The 14,832-nt window shown below is 29.9% G+C and overlaps 2 protein-coding genes across 2 annotated transcripts; both read right to left on the bottom strand.

Moving 5' to 3' along the window:
• Positions 1–2,928: 2,928 nt before the first annotated feature.
• LOC103576277 (interaptin-like) lies at positions 2,929–5,838 on the bottom strand. Its single transcript, XM_053741330.1, has one exon. It carries the CDS (start codon positions 5,779–5,781, stop codon positions 2,929–2,931), a length of 2,853 nt encoding a protein of 950 aa, XP_053597305.1. The 5' UTR covers positions 5,782–5,838.
• A 1,956-nt stretch (positions 5,839–7,794) lies between these two features.
• On the bottom strand, positions 7,795–11,123 carry LOC103576267 (elongation of very long chain fatty acids protein 1). Its single transcript, XM_008556422.1, has 7 exons — positions 10,378–11,123; positions 9,606–9,654; positions 9,352–9,542; positions 9,198–9,278; positions 8,963–9,125; positions 8,757–8,896; positions 7,795–7,962 (listed from the first exon to the last, which is right to left on the bottom strand). The coding sequence occupies exons 2-7, from the start codon at positions 9,649–9,651 to the stop codon at positions 7,795–7,797; spliced, it is 789 nt and encodes a 262-aa protein (XP_008554644.1). The 5' UTR covers positions 9,652–9,654; positions 10,378–11,123.
• Positions 11,124–14,832: the final 3,709 nt, after the last annotated feature.

The following is a 14,832-nucleotide window of genomic DNA, read 5'->3' as shown; positions in this document are numbered from 1 at the left end:
CTTTTACAGACTTGTTTTTGATTGAATTTGGTAGAAATCCGATTCAGTTTCAATTGGATTTGAACAGAGTTTTTAATCAAGGCAAATAATCAATGAAAGTATTATGTTTACTTTGATCTTGACCAATTTTTTCTGGCAAATTCATGTTTAAATATTTGTATGTTTTCGTACAAAATAGACAAAAAAAAAAAATAAATCAGAAAGAGTGCTTTACGAAATTATTAACACGCTCTGTGTAATGTGTATGTACCGATTAAGCAAGTTATCATAAGGTTCTTTTAGTATAATTCAGATAAGAAATTTATGATATATATATAACGTAACGAATTTTGAATTTCTCTGAACAATGAAAAATAATAGCAAAAGGAATAAAACCAAGTATTGGTTTCCTTTAAGTGTAACATAAATATTCTTGTGATTAGTCAGCACCTTAATACGGCTGAATTCTATCCGTATTAAATATAATTTCTATAATTAATGACCAGTGTCAAAATTTTAAATAAATTACACTTTTACTAGGACTCTATCGATTGAAAAGGTATCGGTCCCCGATTCTGAGGCATTTCTACTTAAGCAACTTTGGGAACAAAAGTATTTGTTCACAAGGCCTCAAAAATAAAAACTTTAATTAAATTTTAAAAATTGGTCTGATTTTAATGAAAATATTTTTCGAAAATCAAATTTATTTAAGTAGATCAGTTAACAAGATCTTTTATAGTAAATTATATAAAAAAATCTATTATTTAAGAAATAAATTCATATATTTTAATTATCAAAGAGATAATAAGTTTTATTATCGATAATGGGTGTAAGAAACGCCGTACTAAAATGAAAAAAATTTCATTTTGAGCTTAATGCTTTACTGAATCATATTTGTAATGATTTTAATTAGTAATATGTGATATTTTCTGGAATTAAAAATGACAAAAAAACGTACATGATTAAGCTTAAATTTTTTGTGTTTTATTTTAAAGTGTGTCCTAAAAATGAAGTCTCTCTGAATGAAAGTTGCTTGTGGCATCGAATGTACCCTAGCGTGCTTGAGGAAGTTTTACGTAAATCTGTATCTTCAGTCTTTAGCAAGTCTGCATCATGTTCTGAAAAAGTCCGAGTGAATTTGAATGACTAAACTCGTAATTCTTCCTTGGGTTCCATGACAACTGATCCCAGACAAGTGATCACACGAAATTGATCTCATAGACAACTGATCTAATTCATTAGAGTTTAAACCTAAATCGCCTCTGTACACCATCACCCATTTTACAACCATTCTAACTAGAGTCTCTCTATTTTCTGAGATGGAAGGGGTATTGGTCTACAGAAGTTTTGATTCGTGGAGATTGGTTGAACATATGGTAATAGGGTGTGTTTATTAAACACATCTCTAGCGAATGCCCACTTCTGGTCACTCGATCATATTTAAAACGAAGGGTGTCCAGGGCAGAGGAAAGGGACATTTGCAACTGACGCGCATCCGAAATGGGTGAAGAAGTAGCTTGGGAGTGAGCATTAAAAGAAACCGGTTAGTAGTCGCCCTTGGTAGAGTCAGACCGGGGATGACCCTCTGAGCATTCAGATAAACAAACAAATAATATCAAAATTTAAGATGATTGACGCTTGACCATCTTGGGCAAGTAAAGATCATGCCAGAAATAATTTTCTACAATCGTTATCATTATTATTTTGGTATTTATTCGTAGTTGTCGCATAACAATTCATTCAGTTTAATTTCAAAATTAAAATTAGTTATGATCGGTGTTTTTCTTCCATTCAACGATGGAAATAAACTTATTATTTTTGGCGCATTTGGCTGTGCATTTATTGGATGTAAATATGGTTGGGTCCATAATAAAGTGCAGGGCATAATTACGCTCTTTTTCTTGGTTTATTATTCCGGAAATTCCAATGAGCTCTGCCTGCTCGTGCCTCAGTGTTTTCCGGATGAATGTAACCTTGTTCTTAGTTTGTAATTGTTTGTTCAAAATCTGCCGTTGCAAAGCAGCGACTCTCTTACCGGCCATTTCATAGTTTTGTTGACACTGATTTAAGCGTTTTGAAGAGCTTGATGTTTCATTTAGTTGACAACATGTTACGAAGCAATCATCCTCATTGACTTTTTTTGAGGTTATATAACATATTTTGTCATGTATATCAGCTAACTGTGTCAACGTTAAAAGCTGTAAATAAATGTCAATTTTTAAACACCATAAAAAATGCTATCTACAGGCAGAAGAAAGATAGATTTCTCAAAAGAAGTTTTACAAATTTTTACAGGCACATACAAATGTATAGCATCGGATAGGAGACACCATAGCTCGATGGGGGTCAAGATTAAGGGAAAGTTCTGACCAATTATGATAGATAATGACTAAATTCTTTGAAAAATCCACCATGAGGACAAATGCAAATAAATTTATATGAAATCTACTTAATAAACATAAATTTTATTCTCACTTCTAACTGTCTATCAAATTTAAGAATATCATCTTCGGAATAATTTTGTGGTTTAGAAGTTTCATTCTGTAAAAAAAAAAATTGAATTATTTATTTAATAATAATAATTTTTTCTAATAATTAACGAGGTATATTTTACGTCGACTATCTCTTTTAATTTTTTATTTTCTCTCCAACAATCTCTCCAAATCTCCCTAACTGTTGTTAAGTCTCTTATAATGTCTGTGATACCATTCGACAGATCATCAGATAACTCGGAAATTTTTGTTGCTAAAGGATTTGGAAAATTAAAAATTATCGAATTATCTGAGATTAAGGATGTAATGGTGACAGTTCTTTCCAGAGAATCATTCTTCATGCCATCAACAATGCCATGTATACAGGATAATCCTTAAAAGAAGTAAATTGCATGATTATTAGATGTAATAATACACATTTTTACTCATCACAGCCTCTGAGTTACTAGAAAAGCTTTTAAAAAATCATACTACCTTCAATTTGTTTTATCATCCTCCGACAAATAAAATCTAACAATTCGTTGATATTTTCGTTATCCAGGAGCGATTTGCCATTTGATTTCTGCTTAAAACTTTTTGAAGTGTTGAGTACTTGATCATTTAGTTTTGTCTTTCTTATCATGGCTTTTTCAGATTTTACGTTATCATGATCTTCATATGTTTTTTCTACTCGGAATAATGGTGCATCAACTTTTTTACTAATTTCGTCTTTTAAATTCCGATTTTCATTTTTGTATTTTCTAAGATCATTCTCTGCTTTCTTTAAATTATCCTGCAAAGTCATTTTCTCTAGTCTTAAGCTGTCCATTTCCTTTTGTTGAGCTTCAAAGTCCTTAGCAAGTTGATCAGTGAGTACCACATCAACCTTGTCACTCAAAACTTTAGATTTAACTTCACGTGAACTCTTATTCGTGCTAAAATCACCATCATTATTTTTAGTTGCAACAAAATCATCCGTATCTCTTTTATTCAATTCCAACATTTCCAATTTACTTTTTTCTTGAAGACCATCGTGTTCAGATAAAGTATCTCTATTACTCTCAATATTTTTGCTCTTATCAGTTAATAACCCAACTATTTTTCTGTCTAAGCCAGCAGTTTCATTCTTTATTGTTTTGATTTTATCCATAAGCTCCTCATTCAATTTCATTGTCTGATTAGATTTCAACTCAAGGTTCTCCAAATGATTTCTTAGTTTATTAAGTTCTCTATGCAACTGATCATTGTCAATGTTGCGCGTTTCAATTTTTTCTTTTAAATTTACCACACTGTCTCTTAAAGCATTGAAATTTTCTTGAAATCTATCATGTTTTGAACTATCTTTGAGACTTCCTGTATTTCTGTTTTTATCAGCTTGCAACCCAGCTATTTTCCTGTCTAAGCTAGCAGTTTCAGTATTCATTGTTTTAATTTTACCCATAAGCTCCTCATTCAATTTCAATGTCTGATTAGATTTCAACTCAATGTTTTCCAAATGATTTTTCATTTTATTAAGTTCTTTATCCAACTGATCATCATCAATATTACGTGTTTCAATTTTTTCTTTTAATTTTACTGCATTGTCTTTTAAAACATTCAAGTTTTCTTGAAGAGTGTTTGAAGAAACATCTACATCAGTTTGAGTATAGTCACTTTTTAAATGAGTGGATTCTCTTTCCGATTTACCAGTTTCTAAATTCATTGACCGTTTCATTGATTCTTGAGTTTTCTGCACTACCCCACCATCAATTTCGTCACTTTTAAGTTCTCTATCAAATGCTTTTATTTTCAATTTCAGACTATCGTTTTCTACTTGAAGCTTATTTATTACTGAGTCTACTCTTTTTAGTTGATTACTTAAAACTGTGTTATCGTTTTCTAGTACTTTTATTCCCTGTTTTAGAGAATCGGACTCTTTTTTAAGTTGGTTCCAGTTTTGGTCGCGTTGATCAAGCTCATCTTTTACCGCGGACAATTCTTTATCCTTTTCCTCCATTGTTCTCAATTCTGTGTTACAATGTTTGTTTATATTTTCTACCTCACTTCTCAAATTATCTAATTCTGCTGATAAAGTTTCTCCCCTAGACTTGTAATCATTGAAATTTGACTCCAAACTTTTAAGTTGAGCTTCTTTATCAGAAAGTTCTATTCTTGACAGGTCTAATTTATTGTACACATCATCTAAATTATCACTATTTGCGTTCAGTTGTTTGTTTATATCCGAATTTTCTTTTTTTAAATTTTCATTTTCACTCTTTAATGCGATAATATCACCGTCCAATTTTTCGACTTGACTTAGTATTGATTCAACTTTATTCTTCGTATCTAAAAATTGCTTCATCACTTCATCATAACTATTCTGTAATTTCTGAATAAAATTCTTCAAAGCTGATTTATCATCTTGTAGATAATGATTTTCTTCCCTCAGAGCTAGATGTTGTTTAACTGAGTCACTTAAATTATCATCAGATTTTTCATTTGTTTGTTGTTCCTGTGATTCATTTTTCAATATTTGAATCTCGCTCTCCAAGTTACTGATGCTTGCTGCAGCAATTTCTTCAGATAACTCTTTATTAACTACTTTTCCTCGACGCAATTCAAGTTTAATACGATTGTCTTCCTTTAGAGCTGGATGTTGTTCATTAGAGCCACTTAAATTGTCATGAGATTCTTCACTTGTACGTTGATGTTCCTGTGATTCATTTTTCAATACTTGAATCTCGCTTTCCAAGTTACTGATGCTTGCTGCAGAAATTTCTTCAGATAACTCTTCATTGACTACTTCTCGACGTAATTCTGAATGTTGTTCATCAAAATCACTTAAATTGTCATTAAATTGTTCACTTGTACGTTGACGTTCCTGTGAATCATTTTTCAAGACTTCAATCTCTCTTTCTAAGTTACTGATGCTTGCTGCAGCAATTTCTTCAGATAACTCTTCTTCTCGACGCAATTCAAGTTGTTCAATATGATTCCCTTCCCTCACAGCCGGATGTTGTTTATCGGCACTTAAAGTATCAGAAGACTTTTCCTTTGTACGCTGATGTTCCTGTAATTCATTTTTCAATATTTGAATCTCTCTTTCCAAGTCACTGATATTTGCTGCAGCAGTTTCCTCCGATAACTTTTGATTAACTAATTCTCGATGCAAACCAAGTTGTTCAATATTTTCTAACAGATCATTCAGCCCCTCAATTTTGCAACTTAAATAAGAGATTTCAGATTGACAGTATCCAATATTGCGCATTAAACTAATAATCTGACTTTTTAATTTTTCATTTTCAGGTTTCGAATCGACAAACGACGTTGACTCTGTAGGTGACGGGTTCATACCTGTAAATTTATTAATAAAATAATACTGAGTAGTTTGAAAAGTTATCTCTGACACTAAGGTAAATGAAAAAATGGTAATCAGAATTGTAAAAAGTATCAATAATTTACTTTATTAAATATTACAGATACAGCCGCACTAAGTTTGATGACACTGAAGTTATGAGTTGAATTAACAAGAGATTTAAGCAAAGCTTCAGCTTCCATACTAGCATTTTATTCAGCAAATGACTTGACAAAAACCTTCAACAAGTTTTTTATAAAAGCTTTAAACAAAACGTAAAGGAAATGGAATTTATAAGTATACTTGCCAAAATTTCATCAAGTCACGCTTAAGATTCTTCTTAAAGACTTAAGGAAATCTGTAGAGTCTGCAGCAATTTTTAGGCAGTTTACGAATTCTGATGTATTTTTTTTTTTTTTTTTTTCATTTATTATTTTTAGAGATATAAGTCAAAAGTAATTAATTTATTTACATATAGAAATTTTACCACAAGACTTGAGAGCTTTTTTGAGAGTCCGTGTTTCATTTTCCAGACGCAAACGTTCTCCCTGCCATTTCTTCATTTGACGATTCATTGCTGCAAGCTTACGCAAAGCAAATCCCAGGTCACAGATTTCTATTTCTTTCGAGTCATCTTGAAACGGATTACAATTACAACAGCTACATATGATCTGTGGTGTTTTAGAGGATGAAGAATGCTTAGACATATTAATCAGAGAAATTGAAATAGTCGGTGAAAATTCATTCTCAGAACCACATAAGCACATAGATTTTTTCAAAATATCGCATTCCATTTTTGAATATTACTGAAAAAAAATTAATACGATCTCGAATAATATTTTCGATAAAGAAGGAGCACTTTTGCTAATTTAATTTTTTTAAACACAGTTACAACATAATTTTTTAGGTTTATTTATGACATGATGTCGATATCATTTGTTATTGATAATAAATTACTAATTTTCAAACACTGAACTACTGTTGAGTAAATGAGTGATACAATTCGGGTTGACATTAAATTACATTGAATCTGATCATTTTATTAGAGAACCAAAAATTCCCAATTCGTATATTTTCCCTAATTCAACGATAAAAGAACATGATTAGTTGTGAGCTTCAGTATGGTTATTTATCACGTGAAATGAGCGCCAATATCGTTTAAATTTTCAAAATTATTTTATTAAGTGGCATAATTTTGAATGAAAAGCGATGGATAAAAATTGCGACTTATGCTTTAGTGGAAACTCTTTGGTAAATTTCATTTCTTCGGTGTATTGTGACATTGTAAAAACCTGTTTAAATAAATAAAACGTCAGTAATACTGCAACACCTCTAAACTACAAATTTCTATGTTATGTAACTATGATAGATACTATTTTACAGGAAGAAGAAAACATCTCGGTATATTGCATAGATTATCTTTAGGAACACTCGAATTACGTGGTATTGTTATATATAGTTTTTGTTACAAAAAAAAAAGTTTATCTTTAATGGTACTGCAGTATCGCGGACACTAAGAAACATCAAGTTACAAATATAACTTTATGTGTTGAACGACGGTCGTAAAGACAAGTTTGAACACGAGTTGATGTGGGGACTCTTCTTATTGACGCCAAAAGTGGTGTTGCTGCTGAGAAGTTATTTTGTAAGACAGAGATAAAAAATGACAGAAAACAACCCTTGACTGACAGACGTCTATTTGTCTATGACACATATCTATTGATGGATAAACGGTGACAAGTTTGCTGCCCAATTTCAAAACACAGTAGGGAGAAATTTAAAAAAATTGACTTTTTAGTATTTTTAGTTCCAGTGGAATCTTGACATTTTTCTTTTCCGGAGTGAATTTCTTTTTGTGTTGGGAAATAATCATTAGGTTGAAGCTCTATAAAAATCTTATTTACTGAAAAGTTTAATTTATTTATGAAAAAAATACAAAATTTACTGTAGTTGTTTCAATCATCATTTTTGGTCATTATTATGATACTTGACCCATGAATTCAGAACATTTTACTGTTGACACTTTTTTGTTACATAAGTTTTTTTATAAAAATTAAAAAATAGATAAAATATTATGATAACTTGTGACATATATATATAAGCAAGTGGCTTCCGAGTTGGCTCACATGATGGTGCTAATGCTTGTGAAGTGTGAATAGCCATAATCAAAAACTGCGTCTGTAGATTAAATGCAGTACAAATAAATAAATTTAGAGCAAAACATTGGTTAATAGTACATAGTAACTAGAGTGATAGAGCGAAAAATCAGTTTTACGAATTTATAATGTTATCACTTGATACAATGAAATTGAACATTAAGTGGGCGCCACCCAATTTACTATACTAATGCTGTTTTGGCGACCTATTAAGTAACAAAGGGCAGCCATGTCCAGGAATCTTAAGCAATTCTGCAGCGTCTGTGCTACTGCATCTCAAAAAAATATCTTGTCGAGCAAGTATTATCATAGATTTATTTAAGGTATCTTACAGAAGATTTTGCCTCCGATTTGTCCAAGACCGACGATACAGACTTGCTAAAGACTGATACTTAACTCGAAATAAAAATGGTGGTGAACATTTACTGGTACTTGAATACAATCAAACTAGTTAACAACCAAAGAACTCTCAACTCTGCCTATAAAACATAACGTTAAATAGAATGAAAATAGACAACAATTTGAAATGGACGATATAAATCTGAACTACCTACAATATACCCTTCTCAAACTATACGCCATGAAATATAACACCTAATTTTAGTAGTTTTCTTACATTTATAGTGCTTTTATCTTCAAGTGTGTTATAAAATCAGCTAGTGCTTTTTATTTTAGAACATAAATAAATTTCACTGTTTTCCTTAACTGCGTAACATATAAAGTGGTACCAATTTTTAAAAATAAAATAAATCTAACAAGCGATATTTTAAGGGCTGATTTAACGCGCTGTCACTCTGTTATAAACAATAAAATCACCATTTGCAAGATCGTCAACCAAGGCTTCCAAGGAGCGAGTTTTTTCTGTAAATTCGGACCCAAGCTTGCGAGAAGGTAATATGTATACATAATCACATGAATGATGCAATTTGGCATCATAATAAAAGTCCACATGCCACCTAAAAATAAAAAATACATTATCTTACAAAACGTTATAAATTATAATGCGATTTTGGAGGACATACCTGGAGCATATTTGCAAGCGATCCATGCAAGACAAACAGTTGTGGCATGATGATAAATGTGTAGAAAAGATGATTGATTGAATTTCTTTCGTAGTGTGAAAATGACTGTATCACCTAGCTCACATATTTTTAGAATCATCAGCCACCAAACCCATCTTGCCATCTTTAAATATTCAAAATATAATTTATAATTTTTAAATATAAGAAAAGTAATATAATGTAACTAAGAACTTACACTTATTGACTCTGGGTCATAAGAATAATCAACTGGCTCACAACCCCAGGAAAGTTTTGTTGTAAAACCTGATGTTAGAAGCTGATAACATTTAATATATTTTATATGAGTTTATAAAAAAATTAAAAACTGCGTCATATATTTGTATAGTTACCCCGAGAAACACTAAAAGACTAGAGAATGCAATAAAAATGTTGTAGTAAATCATAACTTTGTGTAAAGTATAAGGCCGTCTTTTCTTCATGTACAATGGCCCAATAAGAAGAACGAATAACAAATATCCAACTAAAATTATTGCTATCGGAAATGGACTGGACATCAAAGGCCAATTAGTTACTCTCGGATCTGTTAAATATTATGAAACATTATTAATCACAAATTTCAAAATGGAAATTTATAGCTACTCACCTGAAATTTCTTCGAAAAGGAAGCGATAGATTTCCGAAAACTGCATATTCTGTGAAACAAATTCAAATAATGTGAATAAAAATTATAAAATAATTTGATTGATTCACCATCAATTATCAAATGATAATCATATAACTTCGATAAATAATGACCGAGATATAGTTACATAGAACGTAAAAGTGCTACCTTGTCATACTTTGGCAGAAGACAATGATTACTGCATTTTACCTAAGCATGGCAGTATAGCATCTATTTCGATATCATTAATAGATACTCTCTAATACCATTATCTTAAGCAAAATACTTGAAGAATGTCTTCAGCAAGTTTTCTTTAGATCATCAAACAACTCTGATGGATCCAAATTACGGTAACTGACTGCATTTTGCCATAATTTACCTAAAATATGGTATTTGACGGTGAATTACAACAAAAATACGGCAGTTTACCGTAATTTGCGGTATTTTTATCTTAAACACCGTATGGTTTTTATTTTTACAGTACAATACTTCATTATACGGTAAATTACCGTCTTCTTACGTCAAATGTATGGCAAAAATACCACTTTGCTGTGAATTACCGTAGTTTTACCATAAAATACCGTACGTTTACCGTATTCCCCTATTTTACCATAAATTACGGCGTTTTACCATGAAATACGGTATTTTACTGTAATTCGGATCCGCCAGAAATAAGACTTGAAGAATATGTACTTCATAAATACTTGCCAAAGATTTCATCAAGTCTTGCTTAAAATTTTTCGTAAAGACTTACGGAAATCTGTAGAAACAGTCTGCAGCAATTCTTAAGCAACCCATATAACAATCTTGTAGCAATCTTGCGCAAGCCTGGTCTCAAGTCCACTAGTTGTCTGTCAATATGATTATGTATCCTGTGACAAACACTGGTCCAAAGTTTTGTATTTCAAATCTTGCGCAAGATTTGTTAAAAAACTTTGTGTTATGTTATACTTCAAAAATTGTACAAGAACATTGAACAAGATCATTTTTAACTGTCTAACAAGTAATTTTTTGCATAATAGTAGCAAATATTCTGTACTTTTAATTTTTACCTTTATAAGCTACATTTAAATTTTTAAATGAATACAAAAATCGTTATGTCACTTGGGAAATATTCCGAAGAAATTTTAAAGAATAATTTTCTAAAATTTTCAATAACCGTGTTCTATATAAAAAAGATAACTATAAACGGTAAGGTGCAGTTGTACCTCTCGGTGGGTTTGAAGTAGACTACTGATTGCATTAAACATATTCTCACAGTAAGTACCCTCAGCAACGGCTCTACTACAGGGCCGTTAGCTACAAACGAAATACATTTACCAATAGACAAACTCAATATGTTCTGTCATGTTCTTTATAGTAATTCAATAGCCGAACTACTCTCAAAATATATGTAAAATTTAATATGTACCATGTATAATTGACTACCCTAAGATTAACATAAAGTATTGATTTTCGTTTGCAAAAGTTTGTTCCAAATAAGTGCATACATCCCTGAATAGTTGCCGAGCTTGAGCTTGTAGATGCTTTATGTCTGGTGAAATAGATATATGGCTTCTTCGCATGTTGTTATTCAAATCAAGATTTACGGCTAACTTTCCTCGTATAATAATAGATATCTCCAAATGTTGTTATTGTTCATAAGTCGCAATGATAACAATCAATTTCTTCAAGTATTTCTAGATGTTTTTCAATTCGTGGTCTTAATTACTCTTCTTCTTCTTTATAATATTCGCCTTGTTCCCAAAGTAATTTTGATAATGTCTCTGTATGTGTGTGTGAGTACAAATTTATTTGCCCTAACATATCTTTGGAACTAATCAACTTATTTAAACCAACTCTGTGGGAATCAAAAAGATTTGTTAAAATAGAACATCAGATTTTGAATTCAATGTCAAGTAATTTTGAACAATAAAAAAAAAAATTGTTGCATTTTTGATACGTAACTCGGAAATTGGTCAACCGATTAGTCTAAAAATTTAATCAGATCATAGTTATTAGTTTTTGTGTCGAGTAACTCGATTTGAGTACCACTGAGCTCAGGTAACGTATGCTAATGGAAGGGATAAATTAATAGACAGGATTGAGATAGACAGTGTAATGTGACACTACGTAATGCGTAACTGCGTTCGCCAAAGCTGCACCGTACGTTGAATGCATCCCACTGTATTACCATTAACTCTGGTATTTGAGCAAAAAGAGAATAAGATCATCAAGTGTTGAGTCAGATAACTTGTGATAGTCAATCTAGCTCAGATAGGTTGCGTTTTTGAAAAAAATTGGATCTGTAAAGTTAGAATTCCAGTTTGATCGGAATTTACGACCGGTATTTGATGACAAGAAAGCAAAATTCAGATCTTACTGTGCAGAGTTTCTTCAACAGTACTATTAAAGAGTAATTAGAGCATATACTTGTCCTTTACTACACTTGTAACTACAGGCTGTATCAATTATTAAATTTAAAGTTAATTCTGGCCAAATACTTGCTAACAATACAGTAACATTTAAAGTGACATTTTAGAAGTCAACTTTTTAAAAGCAAAAATTTTAGCATCCAACTAAAAGTTCATTAGTATGTTTAAAAAATATAAGATACCTCCATGGTAACAATTTGTCATCATTTTGGTAACTTTTTGATGACATTTTGTAACTTTTTGTTGACAAATGGCAATTAGTTTTTTGATAACAAAAAAAGTAACAAACTGACAACTTTTTTATGTTGACATCAGATTTAGAATGTTATCTTTATGTTAACAAATTAAATATTTTTAAGCTGACAAATTGTTAAGGATTTTTGAGGGGTTGTAGTTATAAATAAATCAATTTGTGACGTCAATAGTTGATAAATAGAAACAAAGCACTTGGCATATTTTATTGTAAACTAAAAAAATAATTTATCATTTTACAATATTATAAAATGCACCGGTGTTTGATTTATCAACTCTTAAGTGTCTCTATCGATTTTTACAAATATGCATTATACAATTGTAGTATTTAAATTTATTTTTAATGATTCTTATTGAAAAATTTAAATATAATCAAAAGTTATTTCAAGGCATTTATAATTATCTTGAGCGTGCATAAATGTATAAAAATTAAGATATTAAACAGGCGATTACGCAAATAACAAAAAAAAATTGTAGCGTAAATATGATAAAGTCATCAGAATGTTAAGAAAAAGGTAATATGTAATACAGTTTAGTTCGTAAAAGAATGATCTTTTCTCCCACTACTTGGCTCTGATTGATGCATATATTTGCACTAAACGCATGCGCAGAAATGCTAATTGTAAATAAATGGTGGGAAAAAATCATATTTTTTATGAACTCAAATATACGAACAATATATTTAAATTTTCGGTTGTAAAAATAAAGTTAACATTCAAATATACCGAATGTGTTTTTTTATTTTTGCTAAAAAAAAGTCATCAATCGATGAACATCATTTTATGGTAACTATTTGCTAACATTTTTTATATTACGTAAGAAAAATTTTTAAAAATTCTACTTGTCATCATTTTATTAACATTTAGAAATAGCAGAAAGTTGATTTAGAACAGGCAACTAAAAGCTAACAAAAAGCGAGACCGAACGTTAACAAATTAAGAACAAGTCGATGTCAATTCACAAGTACATTAATTTTCAGTAAATTTTTGTTAATTTGCAGTCAAATTAGCATTAAAAAATGCCTCTTTATGATGTATACCGAAGCCAAATTGTCATAAGCTGACAACTCTCAGAAAGTTGGTGATAAAAGTTGACATTCATTAGTTGAAGGAATGTTCCCTTGAATTTTCCTAGAAAGTTGACATCAACTTGTCAACAATTACACAAGCTGGAGTCAACTTGATCAGTACTAATTGACAACATCTTTTTAACCAGAATGCCGACATCGAATGTCGAAATTCTAGCAATTGATGTTAATTTACACTGTATATGTCACTTGTACTGAGTTAGAAAATTGAACAATAGTTGACGTCAAATTAAAAGTAAATTTCTCATTACCTGGAAATTGAATTTTTACAAAATCAGCTGTCAATTTTAAATAAGACATCAGGCAAATTTAAAATTTAAAATAAATATATATATATATGTATATATATATATATATATATATATATAAGAAAGTGAAAAATAATTATAATTAAGAAGAAGCAGAAGAACCCTTATAGATAAAGGTGAGTAAAACAAAAAATTCTGAATAATTAAGAAAAAAAAAAAAAGAAAACATTTATTTATACATATAAATATTTTTTTTTCTACAATATTATTTATATTCTTCATCCGTTTCTTTACAAAAATTTTTATTTCCTGTACGATATTTGCTGTACAGAAAATCAAAATTATTGTAAAGAAGTAAATGATAAATATAAATATTCATATTCATACTAAAAAATTTCATATAATAAATATATTGACATATCTAAAAGAAAAAAAATCTCTACAGAATACTCTCTGGAAGTGTCTGTATTTTTTTAAATGTTGGCGCATGCGCACTAGAATATTTGTTCTCTGAGTTTTTTTTTTTTTTTTTTTTCTTCATAATTAATTTTAATTCTTTTTATATTAAGTAGTTCTAATTTGAAAAAGTTATATTTGAAAAATTTCGAAAGGGTTGTAAAATAAAAAGTTAGGGGTGAAAAAATTCTTGTTGGTACCGACGAGAACTATAAGTGTGTAGAATAGCCTGTTAACATTTGGAAGCAATCGGTTCAGTAGAAAAAAAGTTAGGACCCGGGCGGACCAGAAAAACAATAATTGTTTTTAGTAGTATCAAAATAATTAATTTTATTTTTATCATTTATTATTTTTAATACTTTATTGTTCAATAAAAAAAAAAAGTATTTAACTGAATAAAAATTTAATGAAAAATACTCTTTACATGATTAACATTTTGTTATTTAAAAAACTTTCATTATTTAAAAATAGTTACGTTTTAAATACATAAGTTTAATTATGAGCGTGAATGTAGAAGACATCAGACAAATTTTAAATAAATAAATAGATTAAATAGCTAAAAAAAATAAAATTAAGAAAACATACGCATTAAAAAAATTTTGAAACTAATGAGTGATTTTTTTTATTTATATTTATCCATTTATTTATAATTTTAAATTTGTCTGATGTCTTCTACATTCACACCCACATTTTTCCTGCTTTTTTTTTTTATGGTTGTTTAAAATTCAAATTTATTTAAATATTGTGGCTCC

This window comes from Microplitis demolitor, chromosome 8 (genome assembly GCF_026212275.2).
Source record: "Microplitis demolitor isolate Queensland-Clemson2020A chromosome 8, iyMicDemo2.1a, whole genome shotgun sequence".
Taxonomy (NCBI): Eukaryota; Metazoa; Arthropoda; class Insecta; order Hymenoptera; family Braconidae; genus Microplitis; species Microplitis demolitor.
This window is presented reverse-complemented; position numbering and strand designations above follow the sequence as displayed.

What these genes read in the sequence shown, in the direction of transcription:
- LOC103576277 (XM_053741330.1), bottom strand. Translation starts at nt 5,781, where the DNA reads ATGAACCCGTCACCTACAGAGTCAACGTCGTTTGTCGATTCGAAACCT.
- LOC103576267 (XM_008556422.1), bottom strand. Translation starts at nt 9,651, where the DNA reads ATGCAGTTTTCGGAAATCTATCGCTTCCTTTTCGAAGAAATTTCAG. An exon ending in GTCTTTTAGTGTTTCTCGGG is followed by an intron (nt 9,279 to 9,351) that starts GTAACTATACAA and finishes AAATGTTATCAG; the next exon opens with CTTCTAACATCAGGTTTTAC. An exon ending in CGCTTGCAAATATGCTCCAG is followed by an intron (nt 8,897 to 8,962) that starts GTATGTCCTCCA and finishes TTTTATTTTTAG; the next exon opens with GTGGCATGTGGACTTTTATT.